Source organism: Pongo pygmaeus, chromosome 8 (genome assembly GCF_028885625.2).
Source record: "Pongo pygmaeus isolate AG05252 chromosome 8, NHGRI_mPonPyg2-v2.0_pri, whole genome shotgun sequence".
In the NCBI taxonomy this organism is placed as follows: domain Eukaryota; kingdom Metazoa; phylum Chordata; class Mammalia; order Primates; family Hominidae; genus Pongo; species Pongo pygmaeus.
In genome coordinates this window covers 124,812,073-124,825,466 of record NC_072381.2, presented here as the reverse complement: position 1 = coordinate 124,825,466, position 13,394 = coordinate 124,812,073, and the positions used below count along the sequence as shown (strand labels likewise).

Genomic DNA, 13,394 nt, shown 5'->3' with positions numbered 1-13,394 from the left:
TGTAGGGCATTCCTAGGCCAGGGTCCTGCCCTACAGGCTCCAAAAACTTAATGCCTTCAAAAGGTGAACTCTTAACTTCTTTGCAATCAGGCCACAGAGTAAAAAGGACAATTTCTCCATTTCATGTGCTTGGTGCAGATAAGAAAAAGGAAAGCCAGTGACCACTGACAAAGGCTGCTATGGGAACTGGAGTGCTGGGTGGACCAAGGCCCAAGGACTTGGCAGGGGGCCTCTGGGTTCAGGTTCCAGCCTTGCCAGGCCCTTGCTGAGTGGCCCAAGGCTGCTCCAACTCCTCTGAGGAAAATGATCATGAGAAGGCCTTACATCCAGTGGAGGGCTCTTTGTAAACTGGTGATGTGTCATTATTTGAACTCCTAGGAATAAAGGGCATGCCCCCCTCTGGGGGTCTCTATAGTAACAATACCTACTGCTCCAAGCACACATGGGGGCTTCTATAATCCTCACACCAGCTCAGGGAGCGGGGATCATTATTGTCCCCATTCTGCAGATGAGAACGCTGAGGCTTCAAGAGGTGAAATGAGTTGCTCAAGGCCCTGGCTGGTAGTGGTGGGCTGGAGTTGGGGTCTAGGCAGCCCATGCTCTGTATCCTGACCCCACACTGCCACTCTGGGAAGGTGGGCACAGATTGGGGTTGTGTGTTGCATAGCCCAGGGCTCCAGAACGGGGCATGGGCATGGTGAACACAGCTCCACTAGACTGCCCTGTAATTGTCAGAATCGGGACTGACCCTCCAGCAAGAGTTGGCTGTGCCTCCCAGTATCAGACCTGGTGAAGTGGGGCTAATGGTAGTGACGCTGTTGATGGCAGTGATGCTGATGATGGCAGTGAGGCTGATGATGGCAGTGAGGCTGATGATGGCAGTGATGCTGATGGTGGCGATGATACTGATGATAGCAGTAATGCTGTTGATGGCAGTGGGATATTGATAACAGCAGTGATGCTGATGATGGCGGTGATACTGATGATAGCAGTGATGCTGATGATGGCAGTGATACTGATGATAGCAGTGATGCTGATGATGGCGGTGATGTTGATGACGGTGATGATGCTGATGATGGTGGTGATGCTGATGATGGTGATACTGAGGATGGCGGTGATACTGATGATGGCGGTGATGCTGCTGATGGCTGTGATGCTGCTGATGGCAGTAATGCTGGTGATGGCGGTGATGCTGATGATGGCGGTGATGCTGATGATGGCGATGATGCTGATGATGGTGGTGATACTGATGATGGCGGTGATGCTGATGATGGCAGTGATGCTGTTGATGGCAGTGGGATATTGATAACAGCAGTGATACTGATGATAGCAGTGATGCTGATGATGGCGGTGATGCTGATGATGGTGGTGATGCTGCTGATGGCTGTGATGCTGTTGATGGTGGTGATGTTGATGGCAGTGATGCTGTTGATGGTGGTGGGATATTGATAACAGCAGTGATGCTGATGATGGTGGTGATGCTGCTGATGGCAGTGATGCTGTTGATGGCGGTGATACTGATGATGGTGGTGATGCTGATGATGGTGATGATGCTGATGGTGGTGATGTTGATAAAAGCGGTGATGCTGTTGATGGCGGTGATACTGATGATGGTGGTGATGCTGATTATGGTGGTGATGCTGTTGATGGTGGTGGGATATTGATAACAGCAGTGATGCTGATGATGGTGGTGATACTGATGATGGTGGTGATGCTGATGATGGCGGTGATGCTGTTGATGGCGGTGGGATATTGATAACAGCAGTGATGCTGATGATGGTGGTGATGGTGATGATGGTGGTGATGGATGCAACAACTGCATTCAGCAGTTCACTTCCTGTGGCCAAATGGCTGAGCTTTGCGGAACACCTGCCTTGTTCCAGCAGGTGTTGTGCTTATCTTATCTCCTCCTCAGCCCAAGCCCACAATGCAGGCACAATCATCCACATTTTACAAATAAGGACGCTGAGGTGTGGAGTCGTGAGCGACCCTTTCTGAGGCCCCTCCTTGGGAAGAGGCAGAGGTGGGACTCAGACACAGGCTGGGGGCTCTGGTGCCCTCAGTAGATGTCTAGGCCAATCCTTTGCCTCTCAAGCTCTCCTGGAGCCATGATGTGCCTGTGCAGGGTGGACAGCGGCCACTAAGGAGGCCATCTCTGGTCACGCTGTCATCCCCACCAGTCAGGTGGACAGAAACCACCCGTCCATGTCTGCAGAGCCAAGGGTTTTCTGCTGGGTTTCCGGAAGTAGGCAGGGAAAGGCTGTGAATGGGGCTTGGAGGGGCTCCTGGCCTGCAGCTTCCTGAGTGTCTACGGGGGACGCAGCCAGCTGTGGGGCTGGCAGGCAGCAGTGGATGGCTCCTTTCTCACCGGATGCCCCCAGATGGCTGTGCATGCCAGGCCTCTGGGGACAGGGACTCTGGGCTGTGGGAGGGGAGGCTCCCATCCTCGTCTACCAGCTCAGCCTGGCATGGATTTTACACAGGTATCGCTCTGCTCTGCAAATCCTGGGCCAGTGAAGGTGGCAAAGCACTGCGCTGGTGGCTCAGGGCCGAGGCCTCATCGGCAGCACTGCTGGCTTGCTGGGAAGCTAAGTCAGGTCCTATGTTCTGCTTCCTCATCTGTCACAGGGGGACACATCTGCCCAAGTCACAGCCACGCATGGGCGAGTACTTTGAAGAGAATAAGACAGCAAGCACACAGGATAAAACACTTGGTCTCCCCCATTATTAGAGAGACAAGAAAATAAGCAACGAGGAAGCGCGCTGCTCACTCACGGGGTAGGAAAAGATGAGAACAGCGTTGATGAAGCTGAGGAGCAGGCACTCGGGCACTGTGGCACTGGAGGTCAGCGGCAGCTGTTTTGGACGGCAGCTTAACAGCACTCACGGTTTAAAATCAGGTGCCTTCTGACCCAGAAACTCCTCTGCTAGGAATTTCTCTGGATGTACTTGCAGAAGTACTTAAAGATTTATGTACAAAGCTATTTATTATTTAGGGAGGGCTGCACACAAAAATGGAGAACCACCTCAATATCCATCAACAGGGCACTGGATTAAATCAAGGATGTGCAACTACTCTAAGGAATATGGCAGCTCTTTATTTGCTGACAGAGAAAGAATTCCCAAAGACAGTGAAGCAAAAAAAGTAAGAACAAGCTGCTGTTTACGTTTGCATGAATGTGTGTTTGTGTGTGTGTGTGTGTGTGTGTGTGCGTGCTTGAATAAGCATACAGCATTTCTAGAATACACAACTTAATTAACAGGGGGAGTCGGGTTAATTTTGTTTTAACCATGAGCCCACGGGAGGTAACTGATTTTTATATGAATTCTCAGATGAAAAATGTGTATCCTCTGCCTCCCTGATCTGTGTGGGGTGTGGTGGACTCACCTTTCCAACCACTTCCACTGGAGAAAGCGGTCAAAATACATGCTGTCCAGATATTCGTGGAATGGTTCTCCCCTCAGGTACTCGTGGACAGACCTAGCGCAGATGGAACAAGAGGATGAACATTTTATAATCCCGATCTTCAAGCACGGGGGAAAAGCTGTAGCCAGCTTTGGAAATGCAAGCAAACAGGGCCTCTCAACCCATGCAGATGCAGCACATCTGGCCAGAGGTCCTGCCATTCTACTGAGGGTTGTATGAAATTGGTTGGTCCTGCCAACACTTGTTGGGTACCTGCCACGTGTTGGGCACTGTTCTACGCCCTGGGATATAGCTGGGAGCAAGGGGTTGACACTGTATGTGGGACACAAACAGTGAATAGCAAACATGAAATAAACGATCCCAGAGGTATGTCATCATGAATGAGTTTGGGGGGACTGGAAGGGTAGAGGGGTCTCTCTGAAGAAGTGACCTTAAACTGAGAACAGATGAAGACTTAATGAGGGGCTGGGAATCAGGGGTGGTGGTTGGTTGGGGGAAGGGTGGGGCCACAGCCCCTCAGAACCACAGCTCTGGATCTGGTCTTGGACTAGCAAAGCCACTGGGAGTTTTTTATGCATGCATTGGAATTTACCGGTCACCTGCTGTAGGCCAGATGCCAGGCCGAGCCCTGGGATGCTGTGGATCTCTATGGGTCTTAGGCCATCAGGGCAGGTTCTGAAACTGTCTGTAGGCAGCTTCTTTCCTTTAGAAAGTGGCCACGCTGAGTAATCTAGCACAGGCACTTAGAGCCTGGGGAAGGGAGGGGACTATGGCAGGTGGGGCACGTCAGAGTCTGTGTCCTGCCAAACCTGAAAGCCATCGTTGGGAGCCAAGATGGCCATTCCCTCAGGGTCAGAGTCACCAACCAAGACCCCACCCACTGTTGGATCTGACTCTTGGGCAGCTCCAAGAGAGCAGCAACTAAGCTTGCTCTGCCCACCAGGGCGTCTCCCCAGCACCTAACCCAGGGCTTGGTCCCAGGACGGCCCTCCCAGCTCCCCTAAAAGTGCATGCAGGTTGCTGTTTTTCTTGTATAAACTCCATGAAAGCCAGGATTGGGTTCTTGTTCACTTTGGTATCCCCCAGCACCCAGCACAGTGCCAGGTACACAGTAGGTACTCAATTGGTGTCTGTGATGCTGAATAAAGGCACACAAAAAGCCCCTAAGCTCATCCAGCTATGTGGGGTAACCTGGCTTTGGAGAGCTTTCATGAGCCTGTGTGTGTGTATGTGTGTGTGTGTGAGCTTGTGTGTTAGCAAGTGTATGTGCACTTGTGTGTGTGTACTTGTGTGTGCTCCTCGGTGCTCATGCCTTCAGAGTTGTGTGTGTGCAGGATGGGGTGGGGGTTTAGTTGGTGCTCTGCTGGCAGCATGGCCATTGACTTGTGTCACCTCCTGCGGGGCAGACGTGCCACCTGCAGACAAGGTGACAGGCTTCCGCCGAGAAGTGCCCCCTGCATCAATAGCACTGGCTTGGGTTGGTGGTGGTGGTGCGGGTTGAGGACCCTGGGAAAGATTTCCAAACCACCCAGACAGGGTCAAATGTTTGCACATTCCTCTGTCTCAACAGCCTGGAGAGCCACTTGCTTTCAACACCCTTTGCAGCAGATGTTTTCTTTGGACTTGGCACCTCGATATCTTTTTCTCTTCGTGGGAAGTATACAAACAGTTGGTATAACTTGGCTGAAGCTGTCAGGCATGGAAGACCTGCCTCAGTGCCCTGTATGGTCAGGTGGAGAGCGGCGGCATCCCATCTCTGGGCAGCCCGAGGAGGACAGGCCAGGTGACTAGGGCACTTACTGTGCACAGGCAGAAAACAGTTCTTTGCAGGGCTTCTGCAGGAGCTTCTCCTCCGTCTGGGAGACCAGGTCTTGGCCAACTTGGGCTATGAAAACAGGGGACTGGAAGAAGGAAGGGAAGTGAGGTGGTCAGTGAGGAGCCAGCAGCAGCGCGGCCGGGTTTGCCCACAGGTGTTGGGCCAAGAACCAGCCACGTTCCAGGTGCTGGTACACCTGGCAGCCCATCTTCGCCCCAGCGTGTGACCTGCTGCCCCCTCCAGCCTGCACCTGGCTCGGGGCTACCTGGACACTGGTGGTTTGGGGAGGTGGCTGAGCTGGAAGGTGGTGAATGAGCCTAGGTTCAGGGTGAGACTTCTGGCTGTGTCACTTGTAGGCTGTGTGACCTCATGGAGGTCACTTGGCTTCTCTGAGCCTCATTCCTCATCTGCATAACATTGATAATGACAGTCCCCATGGCCTGGGCATGTAGTCAGAGCTGACAAGGTATGCAAATGCTCCCAACCATAAGGGGCTGTGCAGCATGACTCAGCCCATCACTGAGCCCCCAGCAGGCTTGGTGACGCCCCTTGGCCATGCTGGGCTTCTTTCCTCCGAGGGCAAAAGAGAAGATGAACACCTGCCCAGCCTCAAGGTTCACATGTGAAAGGGTTTGGATCAGGCCAAGTGGACAGGAAGGCTCAGGAGGGAGGAGGGGGGTGAGGAGGGGAGGGGAGCTATAGCCCCGGAGCTTCAGGCCTGGGTTTGAATCCCAGATCTGTGACTCGCAGCTGTGGCCTTAGTCTTAACTGCTCAGCCTCACTCTTGTCAGGAAGACGATCAGGAATAGGAGTTTCTCTTGGGGCAAATCAATAAAAACTTTAGGTAAGGCATTTGGCCCAGATCTGGCAGTAGTAGCAAGTATGAAATAAATGTCACCACTGTTGTTTCTTTATCTTTCCAGGTTAAGCTGCTGGCCTGAGTATTTTAAGTTTGAAAGGACATTTCCGAGAGTTGCTGTGTCCTACCCAGGAGTGGCAGCCGCATCTGGAAGGCAGCTCCACCCAGGGCAGACCTCACCCACCCCCTGCCCTCCTCCCACCATTCACCCTCTGCCAGCTGTTCCCAGGGGCTGACTCACCAGCTGGGCTTTGAGACGGGTTTTTAATAAATTACAGAGATAATTGAGAAAATTGCTGGGAGTGGGCACAGAAAGATGGGGTGTGGACACAGCTCTCTCCCAAAAGGATGCTGAAATCCGAAAGTCTTGCCTCCTCTTCCCTATGGGGCTGATTTGCTAAGTCCACCAGATGGTTTCTGGGTGGGGGTGTCAATCCCCGGGGGTGGAGGGGACACCCGAGGCAGCAGCTGGCCTGTCCTTGGTGAATGGAATCAGTGGCTTGTTTTCTGTTCCCCACAGGTCTGAATGTCCGAATCCCTTCCTTCCTTCCTTCTTTATTTCTTTTCTAGGTCCAGCCCTCTCTGCAGGCTCACCCCTGCCCTCAGGGTCTCCCCGCTGAGCCAGGCCTGAGAGGCTTCAGCTTCTTGGGGTGCAGCCTGCGGTGTGGATGCGAGCTGCTGTGATAATAAACACTGCTTACCCAAGTGCAGGCCAAGCCATTCCCACCAAACAGCAGCCTCAGCACATTTCCCAGTTACCATCAGCAGCCTGGGTAGCAGCTGCTGTCTCCTACCTGCCTTCCCACTCTGCCCCAGGAGACGCAGAAGAGCAACCCACAGAGTACGGGTCACAACTTTTGCAGAAAAGATGCTCCATGTCATGGGAGGAGCCCCAGGCCAAGAGCCAGGAGCCTGAGCTCTGGCCCGGCCTCTGACCTTGGCCATTTTGTGCCTCCATCTCACCCTCTGAAACAGGAAGGAGCTGCTCCAGAGATGCCCGAAGGGTCCTTTGAGATTTGGGAATTGACAACTGGGGGCTTGTGCTTCTAAGACTTGGAGAACTTTCTTGGAAATTCTGACAGCTGAGTCTCTTGGGAACCAGTACCTCCAGGCTACTTCAGAGCAACTGAATATTAGAACAAATCCCGAGGCCCTGGGCAAATCTGCTTCAGGAAGGAGAGAGCCAATGGCTTGGCACCCTTAGTCCAGGAGGGCCCAAGGCCTGGCACGGAGCTGGTGCTGGTTGTCTGTTCATGAGCAAGATGATACAATGTGTTGTGCCAGGACATGACCTTGAGCCTGGTGCGAGTCAGCAAGGACCAGAGAGAGATGCCAGCAGGGTGGGCCACGGGGAGAAACAGAACGGTCAGAAGGGGGACCTGAGTTGACCACCTGTGTGCACTCTGCAGGGTTCTGCCTTTGTTTCCACCTAGGGAGGACCCACCCTTACCCATCACAGGCACAGCCTGGTGCTGGGCAGGGGCAGAATTAAAAGATGAAGATGAAGCCAGGCAGGACTCAGTGGCTCATGCCTGTAATCCCAGCACTTTGGGAGGCCAAGGCAGGATTGCTTGAGGCCAAGAGTTTGAGACCAGCCTGGGAAACATAGTGACAGCCTATCTCTACTAAAAATAAAAAAAAAAAATAGCCAAACATGGTGGCTTGCCTGTAGTCTCCGCTACTTGGGAGGCTGAGGTGGGAGGATTCCTTGAGCCCAAGAGTTCGAGGCTGCAGTGAGTCATGATCACACCACTGCACTCCAGCCTGGGCAACAGGCTGAGACCTTGTCTCAAAAAAAAAAAAGAAAAAAAAGAGATGGAGCCAGTGTGGTTTTGACCTCAAAATACTTTTTCTCCAGTAAAACAGAAATGATATTATAAGGTATAATATCCTAACAGAAAAGTTCTTATGCCTCTCGGTTGTACTGTACATGGTGATGTACAAAATGGGCTGGTTGAAATTCAATGGCTTTCAAACCTTCTTTCTTCTTCTTCCTTTTTTTTTTTTGTTTGTTTGTTTTAGTAGCAAACTTTTCTCCTCCAAATGAAATGTATCCACAGACCCAATATTTAAAACCTATAAAAATAATTTAATTGGCAACAATGGTTTACATATATTGAAGGCTAACTCTAGTTAGGTCCTGTGCTAAACACATTGCTTCATTAATTCACTGAATCATACCCTGAGGTAGCCATTATTATAGTGCCCATTTTGCAGATGAGGAAACTGAGGTTCAGAAAGGTTAAGCAATTTTCTCAGGGTCACCCAGCCAATAAGTGCCTGAGAGGGGATTTGAACCTAGGTTGGGTGTCTAATGAGTGAGATCTGGTTGGAGGGAGTGGGCTGTCTGGGCCACCTGTGCTCCCCTCTCACCTTATCCCCTCAGGACCCATGAGGTCTGACCCTAGCCCCCGGTACTCTGCAGAGCTCAGCATGAGGACCAGGGTGCTGTTTGGTCCCATAGCAGAGGCAAGTGATGTAGCTCGAGACAATGAGCCCCACGGCTCAGAGAAGGGAGGGGTCACTGTGAGCTGGGGTCATCTGGGAAAGGCTTTATGGAAGATGGAGTAAGGGGCAAAGCAGAATTTGCGGGGACAGCCAACTGGACTCCCTTCTCGGCAGATGGGAGAAGGGGATTGTCCAGGGTCTAGAGGTGACCCAACTGTGTACGTGAAGTCACACCACTCTCATACTTTGGATTGGCTGGCAGGGGAGCTCTGCCCAAGGGCAAAGCCCTAACAAGGGAGTTAATGAGCGGGTAATAACGTCTGGCTTTATAACCATTGGCTCGACTTGAAGAGATTAAACGATTCCAACCCAACCCCCTTTCAAGTGCCTCCAGGGAGTGACACCTTTGCCAATAAGATGGGAATAAGAAGCTGCTGGCCATTGTGTCTGAAACTAAAGCCCAAACCTGCCAGGAGGGTAAGAAGTGAGCAGTTGTAGTTGGACATTTATTATTTGTGTCAGTGGAACCAGAGGATGTCCAGTCCTTCCCTGGAAGTCACTTACAAAGAGAGACCCTTTAAGAAGGCCCTCCGCTGGCTGCATGTCAGATCGGATACACCGTGTAAGAAATAAGGCACCCAGAAACTCAGAGGGCTCTGGGGTTCTGAGTAACCTCAGCTCAGCACCTTGGATCCATCCTCTAGGTCTTTGAAGGCAGGAGAATTCCATGCAGTTTCAGATCCCTGTCTGGTGGGCCCATAAGGTGGGCTGGGGAAGGGAGGGGGGAACCCTACAGGCCGGGTGGGTTCTGGAGAGAAATGTTACCCTCACTCCACTGAGGACTCAGGAGTGTCAGGAGAGCTATGGCTGGGCAGCACTCTGGCTCCTCCTGCAGGGATGTCCCTCTGGGATGGAGCTGATGGTCAGGGGTGCCACGCTCCCCCGGTCAAAGATGACCCTTGAATGTCTAACCACACAGAAATCCAAGCGTGAGGGCCTCAAGGCCTGCAGATACCTGCAGAGGGGAAGGCAGCCAGGTTGGAAGGGGTCTTGGTGGTGCTCGTTGGTAAAATTCCCCCAGGGGTCTGGGACCCCCTCAGGTCACCAGGTGGTCTCCTTAAACAGCTCTAGCTGCAGACCTTGACTTTAACACAACAGTGAATTTGGGCACCAAGGTTCCTTTGAAAGGATCAAGTTAACTGGAAGGAGCAGGGGAGTTTCTCTGCTTGAAGGCCCCGCCATGAATGCCTGCCCCTTGTGGCCTTGCACAGCTGAAGCTACCCAGTGGTCAGCCTCAGCCTGGCTCTGCCAGAGTCCACTCTGATGACGGTCAGGGTGACACCCAGCTACCCCTGAGCAGGGCTCCGTAACCATCTCTCTGGGACAGCTGAAGACACCAAGATATGCCCTGGGGACACAGCTGTGTAGCCTGGGGTGCTGGCCGGAGAGCTCTCTCCCCTCTGGCTGGATGAGAAAGGTCTTGCCTGCCACGAGGAACTGTGGGCTGTAAGGACCCCTCTGGCAATCATTCCCCAGCGCTGAGCACTCCACCCACTTCTTTGGTGAAGGACTCTCCCCTTCTGGTCCCCCCTGAAGCTGGGGAGGGACAGAGGTGACCTTGAAGCTGGGGGCACTCTGCCTGCTCTGTGAGCTGGTTCTTCTGTATAAAAGCCCCCTTCACCTGGAGGTAAAAGAACCTGCCCCACCTCCCTCTTGGGATGGGAAATTGACCTTGAATCCTGCACTGGAGGAACCTGGAGCCACACTGGGCCAGGGGAGCCAAGGCTGCCTGCTGTTCCAGCGGGCAGATCAGACAGAGCTCGTGCTGGTTTGGAACTCCCCTCGGGACCCCCGATGACTCACTCCTTCTTACCACCTCTTCCTTATGGCCCAGACTCACTCTCTGCTCTATGCCACTGGTTCTGGGGATCTGGGCAGTTCCTGATGTCTGCGATAACCAGAATGTACCTTTTCAGGCAGCAAGAGATGAAGCTTGCCTGGGATGTTTTTCTGGGCACCACAGGGCACTGAGAAAAGCTCTTCCCACCACTTGGAACGTAAGTAGGGCAGACCCCCCACCAAAATGGATGAAGTACGCCTAGGGTGGCTTCGCACCTTCACTCCTCTCTAAGCCTCTCCCCTCCTTTTTGTCCTCATCTCATGCATCCTCTGCTGCTATGACTCTAAACTCTACCATGCCGCGTAGGTCACCTCTCTCATCTTCTGTTCCATCAGAACAGAAACCTCTGGGATATTCAGGCATGATGTGGATGACGTATTGCTGACCACTAATGATTCAATGCACGGAAGGCCTCGGAATTTTCAAAGATGATACTGTTGGGGTGGCAGTGTGGTTGGAGAAAAGAGCTAGGGGCCTGTCCTGAAGCTGCGTTTGTATAGCAATGGGTTTAGAGTGAATGGGGTGACTTGCTGGCTAATCCCTTGCCCCCAGCACCCCTTGGTAGAGCAAATGCTCAATGCTGCACCCCTCCCAGGTCAACTGCCGCTTCACAGGTGCCATCTGTGCTTAACCTGAAGCAGGAATGATCTGGGGTATTTCAGGCACTGAGGCAGGCTGGGGAGGAGGGGTGCTGAGGAGGAAGGCAGGGGCCAGGCCTGGGCATGAAGCCACCCCAGTAGGCACCACACTCAGCACTGGATCCGGGAAGCATGTGTGGATCACCCACCACACCCAAGGCTGATGCTCAGACGCCCACCCTCAGTGGCGTTACAGAGGGAGGGACCCAAGCACAAGGGCAGGCGACAGCCCAACCCCAGCTCTGCCTCCGCCCATTCAGCCAAGGCCCACGGAGCAGGCCGTCCACAAGGTGGTGCCATTGCTTCCCTATGCTCCTTCACCCCCACCGGCCTGCCAGCCTTATGGTCCCCAAAGACTTGGGAGGCCAGGTGGGCACACCTGGAATAATTACCAACCGACTATAATCTCAGACCAGAGGAGTACGGCCTCTGCAATAACAACTGAGGGGAAAAAGGGGATCAATTCGGCCGGGTGTGGTGGCTCATGCCTGTAATCCTAGCACTTCGGGAGGCTGAGGTGGGTGGATCACTTGAGGTCAGGAGTTTGAGTCCAGCCTGGCCAACATGGTGAAACCCCATCTCTACTAAAAATACAAAAGTTAGTCGGGCATGGTGGCATGCGCCTGTAGTCCCAGCTACTCAGGAGGCTGAGGCACGAGAATCACTTGAACCCGGGAGGCGGAGGTTGCAGTGAGCCGAGATCACTGAGCCACTGCACTCCAACCTGGGCAACAGAGTGAGAAGCAGTCTCAAATTAAAAAAAAAAAAAGAAAAAAAAAGAGAGAGCAATCAGTTCGAGAGGGAGCCCTAGAGAGGTAATACAGGCCTGGACCTTGAAGGAGAGACAAGCTGGACTGCAGGGCCAGGGCCTGGAGGTCAGAGTCAGCACTGAACAGAAAGGGAGACGCTGTTCGGAGTCAGGGACTAGCGAAGATTATGGGAAATAAGCAGGAGCGGCTGATAGGGCATGCTACCATAGCTTGAGGCTGACCCTGTCCTGGGGCAGCCACCGGTGGCTGAGTCATCAGCCCTGAGGATGACGTCGCCAAGGCGGCTGCACCTGCTCTCCCGGCACTGCTCCCTGCCTCTGCACCATGAATGACTGACATGAGGAAGGGACATCATTTCCTGCATCAGTGAGAAACTCCAGATGTTTGAGGCTCTGGTTCCCAAAGCATCTCTCTGCATTAACATCCCTTGTTTCAAGTGTCAGAGTGGAGATGGAATCAGTTGTACTTGGCTGGTGTCCTTAGAGGCACCCAGGGATGGAGGGGGACTGAAAGGCCATGAAATCAACTCAGAGCTACACCCAGAGGCCTCCCCAGGAGCCACCAATAATCCTTTGCCCCGTGTCACCCCGGGAACTGTCCAGAAACACAGGCCTGATACTCATTCAGAGATTCAGGAGTGAGATGGCACAGGAGGAGGTGGAGATCAGAGGACCCTCCAGGAAAGACCCCTCACGGCTCAGCCCTTCAACCCACTCATGGCACAGATGGGGAAACTGAGAGAAGGGGTCCCCTACAAGTCACTTGCTAGCCCATGGCGGGGCCAGGATTGGCACCTCTGACTGGGAGGCATGGATCTGAGTGGTATAAGCCCTTAACCAGGTATCCTGAGCCAGCCCTCTAGGAAGGACATGGCTTTGGCCTCCTTGGCCCCAGTCAAAACCAGCTGGTCCCCATTTCACAGCTGGGAACACTCACATCCAGCAATCTCAGCCCTGGCGTCTCTGCCACCCACCGCCTCCTCTCCATCCCCAGCTGGCTGCCCTGGTTTGGAGAATTCTCTTCTCTTGCTTGGACTATTGAGGAGGCTCCTCACAGGTCTCTGCTACTCTTTGCTCTTTCATTTGACACAATGGTCCCCAAAGGAGTTTTTCTGCACCACACAGCATCAGCGGCCCCCACTGCCTATAGGACCAAGTCTAGTGGCTTCTTAGACCTGGCCCCCGACACCCTGCCCAACCTGCTTTCCCTTTCCTTCCCCTGCTCTCCCGTGCTCTGGCCCCACACTGGCTGCTTCCCGGGCGAGCTCAGCTTTCTGGCTACTGGACCTTTGCTTGGTGCCTTCGTTCCTTCCCACCCCTTCATGACGTGTCCAAACCCCACCCAGTTCTTTAGGACCTGCTTCCAACATAACCACATCCAAGATGATCCTCCCAGCAGGCAGGACCGTTCTTCCAGCCCCACCTCCTGGAGACGGCTGCTACGATCATTCTCATCATCACTGCCATCACTGCCATTTCTTTTTTCTTTTTCTTTCTTTTTTTTTTTTTTTTTTGAGACAGAGTCTCACTCTGTCAC

General features: G+C 53.1%; 1 protein-coding gene across 7 annotated transcripts in view; it reads right to left on the bottom strand.

Annotated features, from left to right (window-relative positions):
- The window catches only part of GRK5 (G protein-coupled receptor kinase 5), a 254,503-nt gene that overhangs the window by 30,865 nt on the left and 210,244 nt on the right, over positions 1-13,394 (bottom strand). For all 7 annotated transcript variants that reach the window (XM_054435334.2, XM_054435335.2, XM_063670320.1 and 4 more), the window contains 2 exons: positions 5,228-5,328; positions 3,389-3,481 (listed from right to left, as the gene is read on the bottom strand). In XM_054435334.2, coding sequence (XP_054291309.1) covers positions 3,389-3,481; positions 5,228-5,328 — 194 coding nt within the window. The remainder of the gene's footprint in view (positions 1-3,388; positions 3,482-5,227; positions 5,329-13,394) is intronic.